The 26,622-nt window shown below is 40.2% G+C and overlaps 1 protein-coding gene across 3 annotated transcripts; it reads left to right on the forward strand.

Moving 5' to 3' along the window:
- Positions 1-339: 339 nt before the first annotated feature.
- LGMN (legumain) lies at positions 340-26,622 on the forward strand. 3 transcript variants are annotated; one of them, XM_083864319.1, is made up of 14 exons: positions 340-436; positions 7,316-7,493; positions 15,077-15,174; positions 16,009-16,090; positions 16,621-16,706; positions 19,324-19,399; positions 19,876-19,938; positions 20,832-20,898; positions 21,388-21,506; positions 22,193-22,282; positions 22,994-23,191; positions 23,817-23,987; positions 25,004-25,071; positions 25,851-26,622. In XM_083864319.1, the coding sequence occupies exons 2-14, from the start codon at positions 7,356-7,358 to the stop codon at positions 25,888-25,890; spliced, it is 1,296 nt and encodes a 431-aa protein (XP_083720445.1). In that variant the 5' UTR covers positions 340-436; positions 7,316-7,355; the 3' UTR covers positions 25,891-26,622. The 3 variants fall into 3 exon arrangements, with proteins under 3 accessions (XP_083720445.1, XP_083720443.1, XP_083720444.1); XM_083864317.1 differs by lacking the exon at positions 340-436 and adding an exon at positions 1,219-1,298; XM_083864318.1 differs by lacking the exon at positions 340-436 and adding an exon at positions 1,272-1,341.

A 26,622-nucleotide genomic window follows, 5' to 3' on the forward strand; every position in this document is an offset into this window, starting at 1 on the left:
GGCTATGAGAAACACCTTTGGACTTGGATGATGGATCAGCAATGCTTTTAAGTGATATTAGATATCTTTTATGACAGGAGGATAATGAAACATAAGCATAACCCACTTGGCTACCAGGCAGGAATTAAATGAGGTGAACCTAAGATTCCTGGTTTATTTTTTCCTTGCTGGATAAGCAGCATGGTGATCTTTGTCAGCTCAAAGAGGTGATTCCTGAAGTGACCCGAATCCTACAGCTTGGCTGTGTCAGGAGACGTGTCATGTCACTGGGCACGCCAGCCCCAGAGGATGATCATTAACCTGTAATGACCTTTTACGATTATGAGCATAAGCAAAGCTGAGTCGGGGCAGACAATGCAAATGCCAGAGTCAGAGCAAAACCATGACTTTCTGCAGACATTCGGAAACAGTCACAAAGCTGGTCACAAAACGCAAAGTTAGTTGTTGGGAGTTTTTTACAGATATGCAAGTGTTTTTTATAGTATATGCAGTGAGGAAGCTGGTGTGCTTCTTTCTATGCGGTTTACTAGGCGAAGAAACACGTGCCTCTATTTTTCACATAGGATTTTTGCTTTTCTTTCTGTCGTTAAAAACGGAGAAGAGTTGGCAGGGGCGTCAGTGCACAGCCCCAGCCCCAGCCCCAGCCCCAGCCCCAGCCCCCTGCGGGTGGGTGCGGTGCAGGCACAGCCCGCAGCGGGAACAGGCAGCGCACTGCCCGCAGCAGCGGGCATCCGCCACCCGGCCGTCCTTGCCGAGACACGCAGGGATCATGTGCGGCCCTTCATCTTCTTCCGTCATTTCATGGATTCCCTTTGGCACACTCCTCTGCCTTCCCGTTCTGGGCCTCCTGTCTCCATCCTGCCCCGAAAACACAGGGCAGTTCCCACGGGAAGGCGCAGCCGCCGCTGTTCGTGTCCCGGGGACAACCTGCGCAAAGGCCACGGCCGGCGGGGCTCCCGGCGGCTCCCGACGCGCCCGCAGCGCGGTCCCGGGCCCCGCGAGAGGAGCTTCCCGGGACTCCTGCGACACCCGGGACCACGCGACTCAGTCCCGCAGCTGCGGAACTACAGGACCCAGAAAGCTTTGCGCGGAGAGCCCACGACCGCCTGAGCCAGTGGAGCGCCGGCCCCGCTGGGGCTCGTAGTGCGGCCGGGCGGATGTCCGGCCCCGCCTCCGCACGGCCGCGATTGGCCGGGCCCGGGCCCACCCCCGCGGTCGCCCGGCTCCGCACGGCGCTGGCCGCAATCACAGCGGCCGCGGCGGCCACTCCTCGTCTCGGCACGGCTCGGCACGGCGCGGTGAGGGCGGGGGGCTGCGCCGTCCGGGGCCTCCGGCTGCGGGGTAGGACGCGGGGTATTTCTGAGCGGAGGGAGCTGTGAGCGAGCAGGGGATTGCCCGCTCCGCCGCCCGGCCGCTGAGGCGGGGGAGCGGCCCCGCCGCCTCAGGGGAGCGGCCGAGGGTGCCGGTTTCCTTCCCGGGCTCCGAGCGCTGCCCGGCGCCCCGTCCGGCCCTGGGGCTGGCACGGCTGGCCCGGGAACTGTGTTTGATCCCTCCGTGCTGGGAGAGAGGCGGGAGTCAGAGCGGGTCCCTCTGAGGGGCATTGCCCAGGGCTGGCAGAGGGGAGGACGGGGATCGGGAGGACTGCGGGAGGATGTAGTGCCAACAGCTTAGATTTAGTCACCCGTAATACATTTTAACAGAAGAAAAGGATGGAGTAAGTATGGGATTTAGGGTAGAGAGTGATGCCTGAAAGGTGCTGCGCTGTGGCTGGTGTTATTTATAGGTTGTCACAGCCTTGCATGAGGCTCTGCCAGGAGCTGGTAGCACCACTAGTTCCCAGTTAACATGGAACAGCACTGTGCTGGGTATCTGTGTTTGGGCTCCCAGTTAAGATGGAACAGCACTGTGCTGGGTGTCTGTGTTTGTGCTCCCAGTTAACATGGAACAGCACTGTGCTGGGTGTCTGTGTTTGGGCTCCCAGTTAACATGGAACAGCACTGTGCTGGGTCTCTGTGTTTGGGCTCCCAGTTAACATGGAACAGCACTGTGCTGGGTGTCTGTGTTTGGGGGTTAACGTAAATATTGTAACCGAGATCTGAAATGCTAAGATAAACCATAGTTCAAGCCATGTGAAGTGCGGGAATCTTGTGTAATCTCACAGTGGAATTTCTGCGTAATAACTTCTCCAGAAGTTTGTTCTCTCCGTGCTCCCAGTATTTCCATGTTGGCTGAGCAGACATACTTACCCCTACCTGACTTACTCTTTTACCTTTATACCCTCCGTGCTAATTCAAACAATGTAACAAAGTTACTCATGCGGTTTTGCAGTGTCTGTTTTTTCTTACTATCAGAATGTGATGGCAGAGGCTTTGTACATCTGCAGACAGATAAGGAAGTAAATAGCAGAAACAGTTTCATTGAAGCCTTAAGGTTTGCAGGATTTGAGTCTGGATTTTTTGAAATACGTAGAGAAAAAAATCTCCTAAACCAGGTGTATTTTCTTATCATCATTCTAGGAATGATTTTGGGTTTTTTTTTTACCCTGAGGTAAATTGTACCATCTCTGCTGCTGAGAAAAGTACACTTGCAAACAGGAGAATGAACTTTATTTATAATTACTTTTAAATGCATTTAGAACTACAAGAATCATTCTGAGTTAAATACAAATTCACGTGTTTTTATGGTAAAAATGGCTTATACATCTTAAGGAGTTAAACAGAAATTTTACTGCAAGTTCTAATCATACTAAGCCAGTTCATAGAATGGTTACTAGAAGGAAATGTTTTGCGACAGGGACAATAATCTCCTTCAAAATGTGCCTTGTCAGAATTTATAAAGATTTTTTTTTCTTTCTACAACACAAGTGCAGAAAGAAAATCAGATTATTTATGCAGGGGCCTAATGACAGGTTTAGGTGCTTCTGTTCGTGTAGCAGCCAGCACAGCATGTAGGTGGAACATTGCTGACAGAACTGTGGACATGAGTTTACTGTGAGGGAGACTCTCACATATTTTGTGGAAATCAGCATCTAAGTATTACAGTGGCAGGCAATAGGGAAGCAATCTGTGGAGAAAGAAACTGGCCTGATTTAGCAATCTGAAAGGCTAGTAGTTATAAGAAGTGAGTTGTTAAGAAAGACTTCATAGAAAAGCTTTAATAGTCACCTGATCAGCTTAAGCTGTTATTTTTCAGCAAGGTTACTGTTAGTGTACTTCTTATGCAAGTAAAATAGAGATATGGTTTCTGTTTATATAGCTCTTGGAGAATGTGCTTAAGGTATTTGGAGTGCAAGCTACTGAAGTGTCAATATTGCTTTAAAAGCTAGTGGAAAATACTTTGGTCAACTCAAAGCCCTTTCTTTAGAGTGCTATCCTGTTCTAAGAGTATTGATCTTAAAGGACTGTTTCCCAAAGGAAAGTTGTGAATTCAGGGAACAGGCAGTTGGTCAGAAAAATTGTTCTAGCAGCAGCTGGCCATTTCCAGATGTGGTCTTTCTTAAGCATCCCTCTCTTATCAAGTCAGAGATGTATGCTAGCTATCTAGTGGGAAGTGGTCAGAGTAGCTCTATCAGGACAGACTGGTTCTAAGAGTGAATTGTTCTGGCAAGAGCCACCCAATTCTGGATGTGTTTCTTCCACAGATTGTGCAAACTGCAGCAGCCTTACCTGCATGTGTCCGTGGTGCTCTGATGCTGAGCCCACTGTGTCTGAGATGGGCCTTTATCCTGGCATGGTCTCGAGGCAAAGTTAATTACTCTTCTGTCAGAAAGACTAGGCAGAGCTGATCAAATCTTATGATATTCTGTGCATCAACCAAAGCTCTAAGATGATCTTGTAGTGAATTTTTAGTTTTCCCACAGTCTTCATCTGCGTGTGATTTAGGATTGATTGCATGTGACGGATCTTCAGAGAAGGGCTTTTTCTGTACCTGTGGTAAGCTGGTCAGCTGAGCTGTTCTCTCTTAATATGACTTGAAGACAAAGCATGTGATGGGAAACTTTCTCTTCTCAGCTGTAGGTTAAGAACTCGTACCACACAACCCTGAACACAGCCTTTTAAATTGCCCACTTGCACTCAGAGGCCTTCTTTAAAACAAGTAGAATTATGTGTGTGTGAGTGTATTTGTTTGATCATTGTTTGTTTGTACTTTGTTTGGTTTGGGGTTTTTTTAAAACAGAAGTTATAAGCAAACAATGAAGACCCATTCCCCCTGCATATGTGTTTAAGTGCTGCTTAGAGAACTTCAGGGAACTGAGTGTTTATTAGTTATGGTTATTAGTCCATTGTGGTATGTCTGGGTTGGTTTTTGTTTAATTTTCTCCCTTCTTTCTGATGTTAATTCAATTTAATTATAGTATAGGAAGAGACAGATAAGAGAGATTATATGTCATTAATTTGTGCCAAAGAGGAGGTTCTTTTCTATTCTAAATAATCCATTGCAAAATATGTATGATTTGCTAATACAGTGCAATGTTTCTTGGTGTTTATTTTTTTTTTCCCTGGGTGTTCTGCATCGGTCACAACTTTTGTCTCAGCAGAGGAGAGAAAGATGACAACCTAGATACCCTTGTACTACCTGGAAGACTCTAATCCCTCATGGAGGGGCTGCCTAAGGGGCTGGTAGCTTAAGTCTCTGTTCCTGATTTGGCCCAGGGATTTTTTGTCCTGGGGCTTTTTGCAGGCAGAGTGCTGGTGTGTGGTACATCTGTGGTATGTGTGTGTGGCACAGCAGGGGCCAGGCTGGGGTTCTGAGAACTGTAGATCCTTGTCAGTATAGTCAGGAGTGTGGACTCACCAGGAAAGACAATCCCATCAAACTGTTTCCAGTTGCCTGGTGTATCAGTAACTGATAGTGGCAGTGGCTGTTTCCATGTGATGGATATCTGTGTGCCAGGACCTCCCTTGAAATTAGCCATCATGTTATATGGCCCAGTGAACAACTGGCACCAGTACAGTTTCTACTGATATGCCCTGGATTCTAATGAATGGTATCTCAAAGAGCTATCTCAAAAGCATCATGTGAAAGGATCTCCAGCAATTATTTAAACCATTAACTTTCTTTTTTCCCCTTTTTTTCATGTAAATAAAATTCATGTTATACTTGGAGAAATGTTATGAGACAGACACTGAGCTCTGAGGGATCTGTTTGCAGGAAATTCAGCTCAATATTCCAGTGCCTCAAACTCAGTTAAGATTTATAAGCAGATTGTCTAAACAATAGACAATTTTCTTTTCTTGCCTAGTATTTCAGGAGTTAGGTATACATGAAATCGAATATTGGAAATGAATAGGCTCATTGGCCTCTGTCATATTGTGGCACTTTACAGAAGTTCTAAACAGGTTGCTTTGAATCTTATCCAGGCTGTAGGCAACAGAATAGGCAGGTTTTACAGACATTTTACACACAGAGCATCTTCAGCACAGTGTATTATGTGTCTTATCATCTGAAGAAGTGACAAGATATATCAGGCAGAGTTGCCATACAAAGCCACATTCTTTGGCAACAATGGCAAAGCTTTACAATTCCAGCTCAACATGGGAGAGTATAGTCATCTAATGAAAAAATATGCTTATTCCTTCGTATCTGCTTGAGTGCTGAAGAAGCTAATAATTGAACAAACCCTAAATTGTTAAGTTACTGTGTATTATTCTTGCTCCAGGTGTTACAGGCAGTGACAGGAGTGGCTTCTTCCTGAAAGATAAGTTTTTGGAAGACGCAGTTTCATAACAGTTAATGTTTCGTTCCTTTTTGACTGTCATGGCTTCCCTTATTTTGTGCTAGCTCCACTAAAAAGGATAAAACCCCCCCAAACTTTTAAATATGTATATATCTATATAGTATAATATATGCATATATATATATTTCGTGCTACTGCCTGCAAGACTAAATCTTAGTGACCAGTGAACCCATGCTATGTGTTAGGTTAGCACAGCTGCTTTGGAGAGGAGCTGGCTGTTTCTCTGTTCCAGCCTCATTTGAGTGGTTTTGACTGGGGTGCTGAGGCTGACTTAGATGCCTCACTTGGTTAGTGGTAGTTTTGACATTTTGCTTTGTGACCACGTTAAGTGGCTTGGGGGTTTCCAGCTTTAATCCAGAGAAAGCCATGTTAAAGTGGACTGCTCTGCCTCTTACTGCAACACCTCTTCCATACTTAGCAGCAATGATTAACTTCCAGGGTCTCGTTTCTGTGAGTAGGTGAGTGTAAAATTCCATCTCTCAGTGCATGAGGAAATGTGTAATCTTTATGCATGTGCCAGGAGCATGCGATTCATCAGGGGGGTTTGCTTTAAGAGTTTCACACTGAATGCAGCAGACCTGAGACTGCGACCAATAAGTGGAACCTGCCTGCCCCCATAACCCCAATTCAAAAAGCAGACCTTAAACCCGTCATTAGATATGGCCAGACAGTTTGGTTGTAGAGTAAATGCTTTATCAGACAATCAAGGTGGTCAGGACTAGCAAGGACCCTACTTCTAGTTCTCTCATGAAAGTAGAAGCAATTTCTGCATGGGCTCAAACCTCCCCTGTGCTTTTCTTTTCTAAATTTGACATTCACAGGCTAAGAAGCAATTTTCTCACTGTGCACTTTGTGCAGACACTTAACCATTGAGCATAAGAGGCAAAAATGCTTCTCTTTCATGTGGTGCTGGTTAACATTTGCTCTCCCCTGGCGTAACAGGTTGCAGGAATAGTGTGAGGCTCTCACAGTCTGCACTTTACCCCAGCCCCAGCAGTTAGGGCTGTATCTTGTGCAGAACAGTGGCATGGCCTCTTTCTGTGCTCTTTGGTACTGTGAGCACAGAGAGCTTTTGTGACACTGACCTCCAAATCTCCAGCACTTCTCCATGTTTTTAGTATCCTACATCACCTGGGATTTGACTCAGTAATAATGTGCTAATTACCAGTGAGTGGAAACCAGGGAATCATATAAGCAGATACCAAGAGAATAGTTTGAATCTGAAAGAGTTTTATCTGTGAAGTAATTGATAGTGAGGCTTGCTCTGTATTTGAGACTTATTCATTGCCAGCTATTATAGAACAAAACATCTAGAAGGAGCTGAACAACTTGGTTGTCCTATTCAGAATTACTTTCAGTCAGATTTGAAAGCTGACAAAAAACTGTTGTAACTTGTAGCAGCTTGGTGCTAAAGGAAGATATAGCCAGAAATTGTACTGTGGATTAAATGGTCTGTAAAACAAACATGAAAACTCCACAAGCAAGAAAAGCTTCTAGTTGTGATACTGCTGATGTTTGTTTTGCGTTTGTTTATTGACTGATGTCTTCTCATTTACTTCTCTCAAAATTCTTCATTAGGAAAATTTTCTCCCATTTGTGGAGCAAATAAAGAAGAGAGATGATACTGAAAGCAGTTGTGCTGCTGGGCTGTGCTCTGGGCATCACCACGTTCCCCATGGAGGAACCTGAAGATGGAGGCAAGCACTGGGTGGTGATTGTGGCAGGTTCAAATGGCTGGTACAACTATCGCCACCAGGTAAGGACCACTGGTTCCACATCTTGATGCTGTCCATGCTCCAGAAAATGCCAGCTCCCAGACTTGCAGGAAGGTGATAGCTGCCTATTATCTAGGCTAGTTTAGACCTTCTGTCATTTGAGCAAGTGCTTCTACTTCTAGACTCCCAGGTGTATGTGAAGTTTTCAAAGCAAACAGCAGCAAGATTCATTCAGAACCTGCTCTTGGTTCTTCTTGTTACCACCCCAAGAATTCCCTTCCACTTCTCTTTTACTATGTGATTTTTATTTTTTTTTTTTGCATACAACCTGTTCCCGCCTCAGACCTCTTGAAAAAGCTGTCTTTACAGAAGTATTCTTCCTCTAATCACACTTCTGCATCCTGGGAGACCTGTGGTTTTAGGGTAAATACTCTATTACTAAGTCGGCTAGAGGATCTAACCCCTTGCAGTTGTACAGATATTATCTAGAGGTAAACGTCATTTTGAGACACATGCGTATTTATTTTGATTTTTTTCCTCTCTTTATTATGCAGAGAAGCTTCCTTTTTTCTAGTTAAAAGATCTCTGAAGGCTGTAAATACACTATATGTTTTGAGGAATGGAGGACATGTGGAAGGGGGTTCCTTTTAGACTGAGTCAGTTTGCAGACTGTGTTCCACAGCATGGCCTCAGAATTATGTTGGCACAGCAAAGATATGGTGCACCAGCACGCAGGGAACAAAGTGAGTGGCAAAAACAAGAGGAAAGAGAACCGGAACTCCTGAGTCTAACACTGCTGGGAAAGCCAGTGTGTTGTGAAATTGTGGAGTGAGTGTGGGTGTCACTATGAACAGGAATAAATCAAAGTGACTTAACTCTGAATAAGTTCAAGATTTTTAGTAAGCAATCAGGAAACTTCTGCAGCATTTTCCCATTGGGGAATTGCTGAACAATCCCTTAAACAGATTAATCTATGCAAATGCCATCTTTGCTCTAAATTTGCAACTTGGCTTTCCTGGAGAACTGCAGTTTACAGGCAGTTTAATTCTGGTTTATGTGTACATTTATGTATTTCTAAATGTTAGAAAAATAGGTTATTATAGTATTGTTGGTGAAGTACTAGTGTACAAAATCAGCATTTTTAAAACTGAGGTGTATGAAATGTACTGGCTGATTTGCTGAATGCTGGAGCTTTTAAGGTATTTATTATTTTTAATGTAACTGCCTGTAAAATATGGAGAGGCTTCATCCTCTTGGTCAGCTGAGGAACAAATGAGCCTTCTGTGTTTGTCACCCTGGGTTTTGTGTATGTTTCTGCTCCTTCTCAGCTCACAATCAGTTTGTAAGTTCCAGCACAATGATAAGCTTAAAAATAAATGAATCAGACTGACAATCTTGTTGCATCTGAAGAACAACCTGTTACTGGCAAGTGCTCGCTCAACACTTCGACAAACAGGTTTTTGAGATTTTGCCAGCTCCTTGCACTGTGGATATCACCTGATAACCATAATTGGAATATTACAGCCTTAATATTAACTATTGCTATTTCAAAATAAATCTTAAAGAAGAGTTTTAAAGTTGAAAGTGGGAAACAATAATGAAAATACTACTGTTGTACTTGATTACTGCCTGTCTTGGGGTGTCTAAATTTAATTACTAAGTTGTGCTCTTTTTGTTGCTATTGCTGTATAACCAGTCTAGCTGGCTTCCTTCCATTCCAGGAGGAGTTAATACCACAACATTCATTCTTTACATAAAACTACAATTTTGAAGCTGTGGCTCATGAGAATTCCTTTTCTCAGTTGCCTGGGCGCAGTTTTTAATCTCTCTGTCAGTGAGCCTTCAATGGCAAGTGTATCTGCCAGATAAAATAGGGTTATGAAGAACACAAGATCCACACTTAAAAATTTGTGTCCAACAGTGAGTGAGTCTTTAGAAAATGCCAGTTTCACAGAAGCCTATTAACTTTTGAGTGTGGTCATGCTTTGCAGGTAGTTATTAAGTAATTCCTTTTCCTGTGGTAGAAAAATGAGAATAAGATTTCTTTAAATACTTTAATTTTGAAGAGAATATCAACTAACACTGTGAAATATCTGCCATGTCAGATTGTTCTGAATTTAAATACTAGAAATCTCTGTATTTTAAAGTACCACTTGCTTCAGCTATTAACATTTGGAAATAAGAAAATTAGAACACCAATAATAATCCTATTAAAGTTACAGAAGCAGCATCATAAAAGAGTCTGTATGAAGGATCCCTCAGAATGAGACTGTGTTCCTACTTGTCTGTCCTGAGCAAGATACTTTACTTGTTAAGAAAAAGCTGAATTCCCACAAGATGCAGCACATCAGCAGCTTGTGCTGTTCTGCCTTTTGTTGCCTTTTGTGGCCAATCTTAAGGGCCAGGTGGGAGTGAGCATGTGTGGTAGGCGTGCCATGTGGTGAGACAGAGCCAGCAGTTAGTCACTGGAAATCCTCTTGTGTGTGCCATGAAGTGTCATCCAGACAGAGGTGCCTTGGGTATTAAAAAATTGGAGAAATTTGTTCCCAGCAAAACAAGCAAAATTATAGACTTTTATGAGAGTTTTTCAGTGGAGGAAAGATGCTACAGAAATCTGAGGAGTTCTAACAGATTTTTGAAAACATTATGCAGACTGATTACCATGTCTTTGTGTGTTAGTGTTCCCTACCTTCCAGGGGTGGAAGCAAAAACATTTTAAGGAACTGAATTATTTGCCCAAGTTACATACAGTGGAACCAGGAATAGGACTCGGTCTTTCATTTCTGTGCTTCAGAACACATAGTGAACACACATAGAAACACGTGGTATTGTTCAGTAGAATCTGTACTACAAGAAATCAAAGCAGTGTTCCAGAATTGCACATTTGTAATTTTTTGCTAAGGGAGAAACTGCAGAGGAAAATATATTGTACTCTAATTCACTTCACTCCTGCCATCACCCTTCTTCCCCAGAGCTTCTCTGACGTAGCCTGTGTACAAGTGGATTTTTAGATGTGTTCCAGTAAGTACTTATTCAATGTGGCTTTTTTTTATTACTGGACTTGTTGCTATTCCTTACATGCAACTAAGCACTCATAATGTCCCTTTGTAATTTGAGAACTCAGCAGACACATCTCTGGGTTTCAGTTGCTCAGTTCAGCCGTCCAAGGTACACTTAATACATGATGTTGCATGTTTGTATTACCTTTTTTATCTTTTGAGCTCCAATTGTTTTGCATGCTGCCTGCTTCAACACAGTCAAAACGTACTGTATTGTCACAGGAATCATCTGGTGGTAATGTCTTCGTCTGACTGAGCAACCACAAAAGCAGAAGAAGTAGATTACATATTCAAAAATGTGTCATTTCATACATGAAATGCTGTACAGACTCCAGAAATAATAAGTTTGTAAAGACTTTGCAGACCTAGGAAACACTGAGTTTGCACCTGTAACCTCAAGGAATCTGAAACTGCCTAAGACTGGTTATTTAGCTGTCAGTGGTCAGGATTCACTATCAGTAGAAATCAAGGATAGAAAAGATAAGAAAAAAACCACCATTTACACTTAATAAGGGCAACATTCACACCTTGCAGGTGGATGCTTCCGCTGTAATGGGTGAACTGGGATGTCTTCCTAGTCAGGATGATCTAAACTTGTCTTAGACATTTATCTCATCAAGTTCCTACAATAAATTTTAACTTTTGTGTAGTGTAGAGCCCAGTATGATAGGCTTACTGTCGTTGCAGGGCTAACTTGTATATTGTTTTCTCCTTGTGGTTTCTTAGTTCTTTGGTGTTTTTATCCTTATTTTAGGGGTTTTGATTAGAGTTGCTTGGGCTGCAGAAGGGCTATCAGTCCTCTCTGCTCCTCAGCAGTTACTCTTACTTCTCTGCAGAAGCTTTTCTATTATCAGACTGGCTGCTGTTCAAGAGTACTCCCCCTGTTCCTAGGGAAAGTGGCTCAGCTCTCTACTGCACGAAGAGCTGGATAAAATACCTCTGGAAAGCTTAGTGGCATATGCAGTACTAATGCTTTTGAGAGATTTAGAGAATGACTTAACAAACTAGTTCTCTTTATAAGAAATAGTCTGGCTCTTCTGTGAGATGGACATACCAGCTAACTCAAATGTAAATCTGCCCTCACATCAGATCAGAAAAAGAGACCGACCAATCTGTGCTTCCTGGATACTCAAAACCACATAGTCTGTGGAAAAGCCTGATGTGAAAAAATAGTCTTATTAAAGTTGGAGTGCATCCTCAAGGGAAATACTAGACTGAAAATGTCTGGCAAAATTAAAATTAAAAAAATACTAATTTGTATACATGGGTCTGTTTTCAGTTATTATTTTTAGTCTTGCTCTTACTGAGCTTTGTAGGTCAGAGACTGTATTTGTTCAGGGTTCTAGACACTACCAGCCAGAGAAGTATCTTATTCCAAGAGAGTTGTAAATTCTCCTGTTTTTTAGGTAACAGACACTAAGGATGCCTTGGCTGCCTGGCTATGGCTTCAGTTAACATTTCCTCACTGTGCTTACAAAATTTAAACTGAACTCTCAGGAAACCTTTCCTAAATTCTTGATAGATTATAGCTTTAGGCAGATTCACTGATGTCTGTTTAAGCAAAGGAGTAAGACATGGCTTGCATTTCAGACATATTCTTCTACTTTGTTTATATATTAGTGTTCCTTCTTGTTTAGGCTGTGACATTTCAGCCCAGCTGTAGTGGGAATCATGCTCCTTTCAGCCATGAACTTAGCAGTCAACCAATTTCACACAGGGCCGAGCTTTTCCCTTTAGGAACTATTTATGCAATCTTGTGTCAGAAATAACTTGATTTTTCCAAAAATACCCCCAAGCAGTTTGCTTAAAAGCTGTGTCATTCAAATGTGTAAACAGCTGTGTGGCAGAGGAAAATAGGGGTGGTGCCAGGAAGACAGGGTAATTGACTCTCTGATCCCCATGCTTTCAAAATCTAGGAGTTAATTATTTAAGCATATCTTCCATCGAGATTTGCTGATGTGGCAGAAGATTTAGACTAACCAGGGGGTAAAAGGTCTAAACCATACCCTTAGTGGTGTCCATTTTGCAGCTGCCCATAAGGTCAGTTGTGCAGCAGGAGCTGTACAGCTGCACCATTTCTTGTGCTGTGTGGGGCAGCTGATGCCCTACCCCAAATTAGTTACATTAATAGTTACACAAATATGATGCAGTGACAATTTATGCAGTAAATGCTCATGGCATACATTTCACATATTGAGCCAGCAAGAATAGTACAATAAGAGATCTGGGACAAATGAACAGCTGTCTCTTTTAGAGTGGTTTACAGAGAAACAGGCTCAAATAGCAGTATTCAGAGGCAATTACACATCAACAAGAAATACTCTAGATTCAAGTACATCTTCCTGCTCTAGCTGCAAACTTTTTTACTCTGGTTTTATAGAGATTTATGGGGTTTTTATGTGTACATATGGACCAGTCATGAGCAATATCAAAAGTGACTAATTAGGTCAGCTAATTCTATGCAATAAACCCTAACTGTTTACTTATAACTGTCCTACTTTAGTCAATGGAGTTTTAGCAGGAAAACATGGTTTTGCTGCTCTAGCCTTTGCTGGTGATATCATTATGCTACCAGCAGGTACAATTCCCTTAGCAAAAGCCTTAAAAGGCTGGGACAACCCCCAAACAGGCATAAGTTAAGATTGAAGGGAATGGACTACTTTGATCTGTCTTCCTCTACAGTAAGGATTTTACTAGTGACTACTGTTTGCTAAGACAGGACATACTGAGCAAACGGCAAATGAACCAGAAGGAAGGAGAGGAAACCAAAAAAGCTGATAATATGGATTTACAAAGTTTAACTAATTTTGGCATCAGCTAAAAACACCTCTAAAGTCCCTACTGGCCACCCACATGTCTGTGGGAGCACAGACACTTGCTGATTGAATATGGTGATGCTGTATCACTGCATGCCTGAGCATTTCTGTGTGTTGCCAGCCTGTGAAGGTTCCTGTCAGCATCACAGGGGTGTGGGATATTTTGAGAGTGAGAAAGGATCTATGATCTACTCATCAATCAGTGTAGAGAAAGCCCAGATTAGTGTGATTCTGCTTATGTTGCTTGTGAAAATCAAATATATTCTTGAGCAAACTTCTGCTCTTCTGTTTCTTATTATTGGCAATACCTTCCTAACTCTGTTTAACCTCAGTGTTTTGACTTGTTGAGGCAGCAGCTGGTATAATGACATATAAGGAAATGGAAAACTAACTGGAGATTGTCCGGCATAGGTCAACATAGGGTGCTGACCTGTGAAGCAGGAAATGGAACTGCTTTGGCAAGAGCAGTTTAACATTCAGGGTTAGTGACATTAAGAGATTTTATTGTTGGAGAGTTTGTTAGCAATGAATGTACCTCACCCTTCACAGAATCTTGTACAACTGTCTTCTCTTTTCAGTTTCGTCTGCACTTAGAAGACCAAGGATTATAAATTACAGTATTTTACAGTGTCCTTTTGGTTAAACTAATCAAAATCACTATTACTCTTAAGTAATCTGAACAGACATTGGTCCACTTAAACCACGTCAGTTTGGTTTCCAAATTAGCAAATTAGATTAGTTTAACACAAGTAAGATTTAAGGCTTGCTTCTTGCCTGCATTTGGAGTGTGCATTTGTTAGAGGAGATCTCTTCCATTAAACCTTCACAGCTTTTTCTAGCATATGGTGGGTTGTAGTTTTCAAGTTTAGAAATTGTTAATGTCCCATTAGGGCATTCAGGGACTGTAAATTTTAAAGAAGAGGATCATTTGGGCTGGGGTTACTAAGAAGTTATCATTCTCATAGAGTTCTGCATTTACTGTAATACCACTTTAACGGGTGTTGTTATTTCTGCATCACGGGAAGATGGTTGTGCAAAGAAAATGTGCTTATTCATGTCCTGTACAAATCAGGAAAAGAGGCTGAACAGAAATTCTGCAATTCTGTTTTCCTCTGAAATCTGTTAAGCCCTGAACTTGTTGCTCTGCAGAGTAAGAAATACATAATTAAAAAGAAAATATTCCTTAACCCAAATTCTCATCCCATGGTAAAGCAAGATTTAATAAAATCTTTGCACAGATGAGATTGGTAAACAATACTTGCTTAAGTCAAGGACAGTCTTGAATGCTTAGTTGTGCAGGCTTGGTGCAGAACTAAGTAAAATTGGTTAAAATCCAAGTCTTTTTGTCTCCTTGGCACACTTTGGATTTATCTGTCATTGCAGATGATTTTTATTTTGATTTTCTCACACAATGCAGAATATTGCTGAGAACTTAAATTCAAATTTGTTATCTCTACCAAGTCTGAAGTAACTTCTAGTTTCTGTTTAAATAAGAAATCAAAATAGGTAATAAGGGAGAGATATTAATCATAATCTCTACTATTAATGCAACTGCTCTTAATTAGAGAAAGGCAATGAGCTCTGGTTTAATCTGTGCATTTCAGCTCTCTAGCACCCCTCAGTCTCTTATGCTGGAATGCAGTTTGTTTTGGACAATAGCCTGCTCCTAGGTCTGAAAAGCAATTTTGCTTCTGGTATCAAAGGTAAAATTTCTGTTAAAGCCAGTAATGAAAATTTGCTTAATTTCAGGCAGATGTGTGCCATGCTTACCAGATTGTACACCGAAATGGAATTCCAGACGAGCAGATCATTGTCATGATGTATGATGACATTGCTGATAATGAGGAGTAAGTGATGTATATACACTGGTCACAAACTATATGGTTTCTACAAACATGCCATAGTCACCAGTGTGTTTTGGGTTTTGTAGTAGTTCTGAAAGAAAAGCCCTTAAAACTGCCTGTGATATGCATAGAGACGTCAGCCATCAGCACAATAATTCTCATTTGCAGTGTGCTCATGAGCTTTCTAAGCCTTAGTCCACAGCTCAGCATCAGCTGTGGCAGTGAGGACTGCAGAGCTTTGTTATGAGAATAAGGGATCTGAACTCCCAGGCATGACAGAGTGCTGTGGATAAATAACCTAAACTCATGAACACAGGGGAGGTCTGTGTATGACTTCCAGGGCTTTTTTTGGGAGGATATTATCAGATTAATTCCCAGCATGTACTTTCAATGAAGATGGGTACAGGTCCCATTCTAGGCGACTGTCTAGAGCATATCATTGCTTTATGTATGAAATGGTTGATTTATACAGCCTCTAATTCTGAAACAACTTCCCCCAAAATCAGCAGACATTACAGGAACTGCAGCACTGGGAGCAAAGTGTTAAGGGTAATAAAGGCAAGACTGCAAGGAGGGAGATGATAGAGACCGTCTACCTACATATTCTGATTAATTGACATGATCTGAGGCAGAGTATTTGAATGTACTCTGAGGGTAAGGACACCTGAGACAAACATATGTAACTGAGTGAAGTGCAAAGCCCTTTATATTCTGAAATCCCTTAATGACATACAGTGCAAGTTCCCTGACTCTCAGGTTAGCTGACTCCTAGTTTTTCTGTGGTCATTGCATGGCATGTGGCTAATTATTCCTATTTATGTTCCATTTACCTTTAAGCAATCCAACCAAAGGCATTGTCATCAATAGACCTAATGGCTCAGATGTGTATGCTGGAGTGCCCAAGGACTATACAAAGGAGGTAGGAACAAAACTCCTTTCCCTGGGGAAGGTTCAGCATTATCCAATGACTGAATAAATTCTTTCACCCTGTAACTTACACTCCAAAATGCACATAATATAAAGCATCAAGTTTATTCACCTGCATGGTTTGGCATGAAGTTTGGTGTTAATAAGATGAATATAGACAATAAATTCTTTGAAGTAAAGCATTGGTCATGAAAGGGAACCTTTACACTGTTTCCAAGCTGACACATGAAACAAAAGGAAGAAAAGTCTTGGATTGTGAAAGTTGTAACTCAATCTGAAAAACAGCTGTGTAAAACTAATTGTTTCATTAAGTCAATACAGTAATTCAGTCACTCAGTGATGTTATGATTCAGCAGCCAAGTGAGTCATTAGATAAGGATGTATTGAAAAGGATGTTTGAAAAGGATGGCCAGCTAAAGTTTTCATCCATGTATGGATTCTAACTTTAAGAAGCTATCTTTCTAAATGAAGATTTTGCTGTTGTTTTTATGGTCAAATCTAACTTCAATCTCAAATCCTTAGGATGTTACTCCTAAGAATTTTCTTGCAGTTCTCAGAGGAGATGAGGAAGCAGTGAAGGGGGTGGGATCAGGAAAAGTACTGAAAAGGTAAGTGAAGTTTAATATAGAAAATAATTGCATGTGTGATTGTAAATGGACACTGATTTCAACAAAAGAATAGAGTAAATTAGCAACTGGAGAATCTAGCAAAATTATTGATGACAATTCCAGATCCTTTACATTACAAATGCAATGGTTCTAGCTTCTCAATCTATACATCACAGGAAAGCAACTGCAGATATTTGACTGATTAAGGTATAAAAGTTCTAGAGGATAGTATTAACTGTATTAAGATCTTTGTTATTTAGACTGTCTTTTGCAAAAATGGCAATTCTAAGAGGGTGTGGCCAAACTTTGGAGACCTCTGGAAAGGGTTTTCCAAGGCTCATTTCAACGTATGTGAACAGTTTTATTGATCAGCTGAAGATTTAGGTCAAACTCAGGCCAGACTTAGCAGTGAGTGGCAGAGGGACAGAGAGAACTTAACCAGCTTATCAGCTGGAAGAATTGCATGTCTAATCCCAGATTTGGTCTTTGTAGCACGTGTAGAGTAATTGAGGCTGAATATAAACCATAATTCCATTCCTAATGAAATGGAATTATGGTTTATAATTAATGCAAAGAAAATCTTTGTGACTGAAAAAGTAATATAAGCAATTAAACTTGTAAGTGATGTATTATGCTTAAATTATTTGTAAACGAAATGACACAAACGACTCTAAGTTTGGCAACATTCTAATATATGAAGAATAATAAGTTATAGATTGGCTAAGTGGAATGTAATATTTATAATTCATAGTAGGTTATAAAGACTTATATAATTTAGAGGATTCAAGAATGTAGTTAATATATTTCAGGGCATAATAAGAAGTCTTCTTGGAAGGATACCTGATGTCAGTTATTCATCTTGTTTCTACAGAGTTTGAGATGTGAAAGTATGATACCTCCTTACTAAGTTGTACTATATTTCTGATTATTGATAAAGAGCCTATCATATTATATTTTTCCATATCATATTATATTTTTCTATGTACTGGAATTACTGTAAAACCTTTAATAATTTAAATTTGACCACTTGAAAGGACTAAAATGTTAAAGAAAAGCTGTGAAGTCTGTCTTCACCTGACAGTTGATTTTAGAGGCATAGCAATGAAACAGAACAGAAGAATCCTACCCTGGCACTGAGGAGAACAATAAAAAAGAAGGACAATAGTTAAAGAAGTTATTGCTCTGAATTGTTCAAACCTTATCCTTAAATGCTGAGGTTGAAAATTATATATGCAACGCATATAAGCAAAACGTTAATAAATTACTGCACATTACCAGATTGTGCTCTTCTAGTATCTGGAATGAGTCAAGAGGTGACTATGAAGCAATTTTTGTTTTAAAAAAATGTACGTCTGAACACACCTCACCTGTGAAAACTTGATGTTCCCATTCAAATAAGGGAGTAGCCATGCAGAGGGCCAAAGTCTCTTGATATACTCAAGAAGACAACTTGAACCCACAAATAAAAGTCTTAATTGTTTACATTCCACCTTGGTCAAATCTTTTGCACTTAAGACCAGGAGCAGGAACCCAAAAAATAACACCCAAGCCTTTTTTATTACGCTGTGTTTGAGTTTGCAAGTGGCCTGACTTTTGCTATTGGGTGGGACAAGAACTCAATTATCCTTTCCCTAGGAGGCTTCCAGATGGACTTTCAGGTGGTCCCCCTAACCAGTAGGTTACTGGCCAAACAGAAGGCTGGACAATGTTCCATTGAGCTGCTGCAATTGTACTTGTTTGCTCTGAGGAAAGAGCAAAAGGAAGTAAAGATTTCTGGACTCTGGTACAGAGGAAAAGAGGAGGGCCTGGACACTTCTGATCTTTTTACACATTTTATATTTAAATGTCCCTGAATACTGTTTAAAAGGAAAATTCCTTTGTAGAGCTGGCTGTTAGGGCAAGACCTTTCTATCACCCAAACATGACCTGTTTGATTTAGAGTGGAATCAGACTGTACAGCAAACTGTACTACACAGAGGTGAGGGTGTCAAAGCCTGTGAGCACTCAGTGCTCAACTGACTGCAGAGGCAGTCTAGCCTCATGGGTGTGTGTGTACATGGGTCAGTTCCTCAGGGAGCTGTAGGCTGACACTTTGGTGATCTGTGTGGCTAATTATGGCCATAGTAGTCCTTACACATACCTAAGGGTCTTAGCAAAGAGGTCTTTATGATTCATTCCTGTATTTTGGTGCCTTGGTATAACGTACTTATAAAAGCATTCCTTTTTTACCAAACTTCTACAAATGCCCACAGTTTAACCAATTCTTCACACAGTCATTAAAAACCAATTCTATTTCCATTATACCCTACATAACAGCCCCTGTCTCACAATCAGTTTACAGTTTGGAACGTGAAGTGTTATTGCCATATTCTCCATGTTTTAGGGACTAGTCTATATCCCTGTTCATGTTCCTTTTGCAGGCACTTATCTCCTCTAATAAGGATCCAAAACTAATGTGCTTGGGAGAAAAAATTATTGCCAAGAGGAGGAGGTGCTTCAGCTCTGTTATTTTCAGATATTGACATGTCTTGGCACTGAGAAGCAGATGATTATTGTTGTAATGAAGATTAGGTTTGAGTAGTTAAAAAGACTTTGTTTGCAATCTTTTTCATTACAGTGGTCCCAAAGATCATGTGTTTGTTTATTTCACTGACCATGGAGCTCCAGGACTTCTGGCTTTTCCTGATGATGATGTAAGCATTTTGAGAATAACATAAAACCCATCATTTTAGTGACAAACTAAAATAATAACTAATAAGTGTAAAGCATGAGAATATTTAGTGCACTGCTATATTGAGGGAAGAGGCCAAAAAAGAGCATTATTCTTCTCATCACTGTATTTTGGAAATTTTCCAGTTAGAATCTGTGACATTTACTTGAAACTTAAGTTATGTCATTCCCTAGTTCACTGGACTTTGGTCCAAGCAGAGTATTTTACATAGATGTGACTTGGCTTTCTGGTACAGCATACTCATCTGTCCCATCTCTGGGACCATTACTCGTGTTTTACAGTGTGGTAAATGCTAGAATGTTATACTTCAGAAGGGCAAAGGACTGGATAAATTTATTGGGAAAATAGTGTACATATTCACAGTTAGTATTTATTCTTAAGTGAATTGTGTGTCTGTTGAACGTAAGTGGTTTTAATACAAGCCTTCTTATTTTACAGCTTCACGTGAAGGACTTGAATAAGACTATTTGGTACATGTATCATCACAAGAAATACCAGAAGGTAAACAAGCATACCAAGCATAACAAGAAGTTCTGAAATTAAAAGACCAGCTGGCATGCAAGAGAGATTTTTTTTTTTATTTTGAGAGTTGGCTCAAAGTAGGAAGAATCTGTTACATGCAGTTAAATTTGCATTAGGATTTTGCAGTTAAAAGGATCTATCTGCTCCAAATTTTCCATAAATAGTTTACTTCTTTTTGCAGTCAGTGTTGATATGTGGTGTAACTACTGTTTGCTAATGCTGCATATTCTAACTAGAAAAATAACATCTGTAACTGCTGCTCCCCCGTAATTTGTACCTGACTCTTTCTTCCTGTGCTTTGTTCACTTCAGACTTCACTGTTACTACAGGAAGTCTGTATATACCTCATGTTTTTCTTACAGTCACTTATATAGTTTAAAAGACTACCTCTTGTCAGAAAATTCTGTGAATTTATTTAATCACATGTGCTGTTAAGCAGAAAAATTAATATTTTGAACATTTTATTAGTGTTTTTTATTGAGCAGTTCTTTGTGGCAATGTCTGCTATGGCTGGCTGTGTTTAGGAGCACACAGCTGGCATCAATTCCAGAGATACTGCATTCAATACTAGCACATTGCTGAGTCCATAGAGTGCCTGTGTATTTGATCTGTGCTTTGTACAATAGCCACTAGATCCCTGTGGATTCTGTAGAGATTAATAACACCTTTTCGTTATTATTCTTTCCACTTTCTACAGAGTTTTATTCCTGAAAATGAAAAATTGTCTTTTGTTTTGTAGCATTATATGCATAGCTTTTTTTTCAGGAATAGCAGTATAGGCCAACTAGCTATAGCTAAAAAGCTCCAAACAACTTTTCTCTATTTCCTCATGGAATTTCTTAAGGTCTCTGATTTATTTTTTTATTTTACAGATGGTGTTCTACATTGAAGCATGTGAGTCTGGATCTATGATGAATCACTTGGCTGATAATATCAATGGTGAGCAATCAGTTAACTTACTGGACTTAAATATCACAACTTGTCACAGACCTAAACAAGTATTGACTGTGACAAGAGTAGATTCAAGGCATGTTTATGCAGAATTTTAGCAGGGGGAGCACAAGAAAGCAATACTTTTCATTTACAGGAAGTTCATTTTAATAGAGTCTTACAAAAGACTGAAGAGGCTTTCAGTTTCTTGGAAATGAGAAGTTGAAAGCTTTTCTTTTCAGGAACCAGGTGCTTGCCCTGATTATGCAGATATTTCTCAGCCTCAGCACTGCTCATAGGTGTGAAATTCCTGCTCTCAGTTTCATTGAGTAGCAAAGCAGCTGTGAGACACCACTGCCAGGCAGTTTTGCTGCACATTTAGACAAATATATCATGTGAAGCTAAGTCATTAAATCATAGAGGGGGAAGGGGAGATTAAAAAAAAAAAAAAAAAAAAAAAAAAAAAGGATGAAAAACCCCTTACTATTTGTATTACAGTTTATGCAACGACAGCTGCTAATCCCAGAGAGTCATCTTATGCATGTTACTATGATGATGAAAGGCAGACTTATCTTGGGGACTGGTACAGTGTAAATTGGATGGAAGATTCAGATATGGTAAGCTACTTAAACAAATTTTCTTCATTTCATGTGTGAAAAAGATCACTAGGATTTTTAACCATAGCTCATTTACAAGATTTGTGAAAATATTTGGCTATATGTGAGACCAAAATAAACAAATTAAGTTGGTAAAAGTATTTATCTACTATCCAAAACCATATATATAATCTTTATTTGTTTGGGCCACTGAATTTTCTTCCAATACCAACTTTCAGAAATATTGTTGTCTTCTGTTATTTATGGGAAAGAAAATATCTAACTTCTAGTTCCAAATTCACATAATTTTTATTTGCTAATCTGAGACCACATCTCCAAATGTGTTAAACAAATTGGGCAGTTCAGTAAGTTGCATGTCTTCTTCAGGAGTGCTTAAATATGGAACTGTGGCTAACCCACCTTGTTAGTGTAACGGAGAATAGTGTTAATGAAAAAAATCTGGGATTTGTATACTAGTCCACTCCCTTCTTGCCCATTTGCTGGGAGATGAGATTACTAAAATCAATGTGAGGGTATGCTGTCAAATCTTCTTTTCAGTTTTTATTTCTACATCTTTCAAAGGTTGTATAGCTCTTACCCTATACTTTCTTCTACCCACTGGCAGCTAAGACCCTTTTCAGCTTCCCTTGCATTTTTAGAATAGCTGAGTTTAACTATCTTTGATCTCTGGAACTTTCTTCATGCAGGAGGATCTGAGAAAAGAAACACTGCACAGGCAGTTTCAGCTGGTGAAGAAACGCACCAACACCAGCCATGTGATGCAGTATGGAAACAGAGTATGTATTTGAGAGGGCTTCCTGCTCAAATGGATCTTCAAGCCTTTCATACCCTATACTTTCATGTCTTAAACCAAACAAACCCAAACATGAAACAGCTGTAAACTGGCAGGTTGATTTAGTAGTTTTTAGTCATGAGCTATTTCTCTTAGAAGACCTCCTAGCATTTAAGAGGTGATGACCCTGATGCTAAAGGATATCAGCCTTGCATATGCTTTAATCCAAGAAATCAGGGTACACGTTGTCCTCCAAGCTCTACTAGTGATTTGACACTTCAGTAAAGTATAAGAAAGATATTTACCACTTCCAGGCATATTATGAATATTAGTGAAATGTTAAAAAATAAAATGATCCGATCCCTTAAATGGGAAGAGCTAAGAGGTGGTACAGCATTTACAATAGTCCCATTATGCAACAGATTAAATACTTGTTTAAAAAAATGTGCATTTATGTAACCTAGGGAAAAACTCACTTTTTCCCTGCAGTGAGTTCTGGAAATAAAAGTTGCCTGATTTTTGGCAGCATTTACTTCATTGTATTAAAAAACCCAACATGTGCATACACACAGACAAACACACCTACAACCCTGTGATCTTCTTTATTTTCTCTAATAAAACAAGTTTGGAGAATTAGGTTTGCATGGCAGACAAAGACAGAACTACCTATAGAGGGTGGTTCACAGTTTCCATTGGCTTACTTTTTATCTTTCAGAGTATCTCCAACATGAAGGTGATGCAGTTTCAGGGCATGGGGAAGAAGGCTGTGCCCATTTCTCTGCCACCTGTGGAACACTATGACCTGACACCTAGTCCTGATGTGCCCTTTGCAATCATGAAACGAAAGCTGATGGCTACCAATGACATTACTGAGGCTAAGAAGATTGCTGCAGAGATGAAAGCATACCTGGAGGTAGGAAAAGAAAAAATAATTGCTCATCAGGCCCGGTTAATTTCTGTCCTAAGCAATGGCAGAAGGAAAATCCCTGGAAGTCAACAAAATTACTCTTCAGACTGGTAACCTCTAGTTGATGGTTTATTCTTCCTTTAAAATGCAGTGACCTGTTCCACAAGGCACATTCAGTAGTGATTATCTAGTCAAAGGTAAGCAAATGCAAAAGTCAGTCTCACAGCTTTTATTGACAGGAAATTCCTTATCTGCATCTATTGCGATTCTTATGAGGAAGACTTAATCTTAGGTGTTAGAGAAACTCATGTCTCAGTAGAACTGAAACATCCCAAATCAAATAGCTCCTGCAGAATGGAAGTCAGTATGAGAGTTGGTGGTGTTTCTTTCCCTGGTAAACAGTAGAAGGATGGTAAGTGATTTTGGGTTCCAGGAATCTTGACTTCCTGTCAGTTTTCATTTGAGTGTTAAGAGGCAAGTCCAAGAGACTATGCTAAAAATAAATGGCAAAATTTGGTTCCCTAAAGAGCCTGAAAGTTAAAGAAGGTTTAAAGAAAGTAAAATTTCATTCAAAGTCTTTAAATTGGATCTAGAAGAAGCATGTTTTAAGTTCCTTTTGTTTTATGTACAGGTGAAAGAGTTCATCCAAGAATCCATGCAGAAGATCGTCACCGTAGTAACAGGATCAACAGAACAGACCAAGCAGATTCTGTCAGACAGACTGACCATCAGCAATTATGATTGTTACCAGTCAGCAGCGAACCACTTCAAAGCTCATTGCTTCAACTGGCACTTACCTGTGGTAAGCCACTCACTGGATATAACCTGATAAACAGGCCAGAAAAACTAGCACAGTCATAGGCACATTTGCAAAAAACAGCTTTTATTAAAAAGCTACCTATCACTGTTCCCAGCTATTTTGTGACTTAACAACTGTACTCAAGAGAAGCCGGAGTGTGTGGGGGTAGGAAAAATCTTACAGAAACTTATTAACAAAATTATACCAAAATTAAAAAACTTAATTCCATACCACTACGGCTACCTTAGGGCAGTCTTACAGATTAGATTTGGAGGAAGGGTAAGTAATGCTTTTAGAAGCAGGAAACCATTTCTACTACCTTGACACAAGTAAGAAGTTTACTAAAAACAACCCCAAAAATAATCTGTAATTTTTAGTACCATCAGTTCCCTCCCCAGAAATCCCAATGTTAAAAAAGTCACATTGTATTTCTTCTTGAAACATCTCTGCTGACAAAACAGAAACACAAGCACCACCACTGTGAATTTGTGATCTTGGTGCATTGAGATTTCTGTGTTATGATATAGTATTATGTATAATTCTTTGCAGTAGACTCACTGCTACTTCCATCATCTTGCTGAATTCTTGAGAAACACTTTTTAGTTTAGGGGCTTTATTACTCTTTGCTCTTCCTGGGATCACAGTTGAGGATCAAGTCCTGTTGTTAGACTGTTTAGATAAGAATAAGAAAGTCCTGATGTCAGGCAAGATAGCTTCTTGAGTGGATTTTTTGGTTTTTTCTGTGGGATTTTAAGAATGTAATAGATTAGATGGTCTTGCATATGAGGCCAATGTGCAGCACAGCTTAATTTGCCTAAGTACAAAGAAGTTGAATTGCTGGATTGCCTGAAGTTCAAAGAGCAAAGTGTGCAGAACAAAGATCCATTTAGCCCAGTACTAGATCATCAGTTGAACTCTTTGGATATTATAGCATCTCTAAATTATTTCCACCATTTAGTCTGGATAAACAATACCTGCTTTTCATCACTGAAATGATTAACAATGTTTGTTTATTTCAGTATGAGTATGCACTGAGACAGCTGTATGCCTTGGTCAACCTTTGTGAAGGAGGATACCCCATTGACAGGTAATGAGGTTCCCAAATATGCCCTGTAGTTTTAACTTTGGCTAAAAGAACCAAAGCAAATAGGCAGATAAAGCTTAATCCTAAAAGCTTCTCACTTGTTCTGCTCTTTTTATCATTTTGTCAGTAAATCACTCCAAAGTTAGAAATGACAAACGTCGTTATTAGTTCCACACTCATAATGGTCCATGTCCCCATAACCCTTTAATTTCCATATTAAGCCTCAGGGGAAATGACAGCCAGTCAGAGGATCCCACTGCACCACACAACATCAAACAAAACAGCATGACTGGTGCAAGGGCGTTGCCCTGTAACTCCTGTATGAGCTTATACTGAAGCCAGATTGGGAACTGCTGTGTTTTCTGTGCTACCCCCTCAGCTGCTGGCTCAAAACACCACAGCACTGCTGGGTTCTGGTGATGAAAGGGAATAATATGGTGCTATGTCCTTCATGTGTGGGGTAGGAAAGCAGGGAAGTAATGGTCCAGGCTGACCCCTGTGGTGGTGCAGTAGAGCCAAGGGCAGCACAGTGTTGGAATTCTTGTGGTAGAGATTGGGATCCCAGCTTGTGAGTCATGCAAGGGAAGTAAAAGGAAGAGAAGAAAGCAGAAGGGTAAGGAATGTGAGCATGGACTGGTAGTTCAGCCAGTGTGCACATGCAACTCAGAAGATGAAGAACTGCTGCCCTCACTCCTGATGGCAGCCCACTGCAGTCAGTTTGGGAAATAGTTTGAGAGCAGAGTACCTGAAACGTTATTCATCATTACTGTTTTCTATTGCAGAATATGTCTGGCCATGAATCAAGTGTGCCTTGGATATTGATGAAAACAACAGTCCTGAATGTAACCTTTACTACAAATGATAACTTTTCATAGCTGTCATAATCCAGACTTTATGTGCATGCAACCTGGAGAGAGTCAGCCACTGTACTGGAACTGTGCTGGAGCTGAGGCACCAAACCATGAGCAGTGCAGCACTTGCCAGTGCTCTCCCCTGCATCCCCACCTGCTGACAGCCTGCTGCTTTGAGAGAGACATTTTGGCAGACCACCTGGAGCTTTCAAGATGGATAATTCTTTTCAAAGCACAATGCTCCTACAAATCTCTGGATGAACACTACAAGCCACCTATGTGATTGCCAAATCCATCCTAAATCTAAACATTGAGTCATTAATTCTGGATTTTTTTTTAATACCCTTGCTAACTCTTAACTTTTAAAAAAAGTTAATGAATTCCATTACAGTTACTAATCTGCAGATTGGTTGAAGAGTGAAGAAGCCAGAGTTTGTTCTTTAACTCCTTAACAGTTTAAAGAAATGAGTTATATTTGGGAGCTATTTGATGGGGACAGCACAGTAAAATGTTGAACAGTAAAAATCTTTGTGAGTAGAAATCACTATTTCCCAAAGAAAAACAGAAATATCTAATGCTGTAAATTTAGCACCCGTATGCTCTAATTAATTGTGTATACTCACAAACCTGTGGGAAGTCACAGAGTACCGGAATGGCCTGTGAATACAAATAAAGTTGACAGTTTCATCCACCTACAGTGCAA

Source organism: Zosterops lateralis (genome assembly GCF_965231275.1).
Source record: "Zosterops lateralis genome assembly, chromosome: 6".
NCBI classification, from domain to species: Eukaryota; Metazoa; Chordata; class Aves; order Passeriformes; family Zosteropidae; genus Zosterops; species Zosterops lateralis.

Coding starts and splice junctions, on each gene's coding strand:
- LGMN (XM_083864319.1), top strand. CDS start 7,356: ATGATACTGAAAGCAGTTGTGCTGCTGGGCTGTGCTCTGGGCATCACC. Junction 7,494..15,076: donor GGTACAACTATCGCCACCAG/GTAAGGACCACT, acceptor GCTTAATTTCAG/GCAGATGTGTGCCATGCTTA. Junction 21,507..22,192: donor GGATGGAAGATTCAGATATG/GTAAGCTACTTA, acceptor TTCTTCATGCAG/GAGGATCTGAGAAAAGAAAC.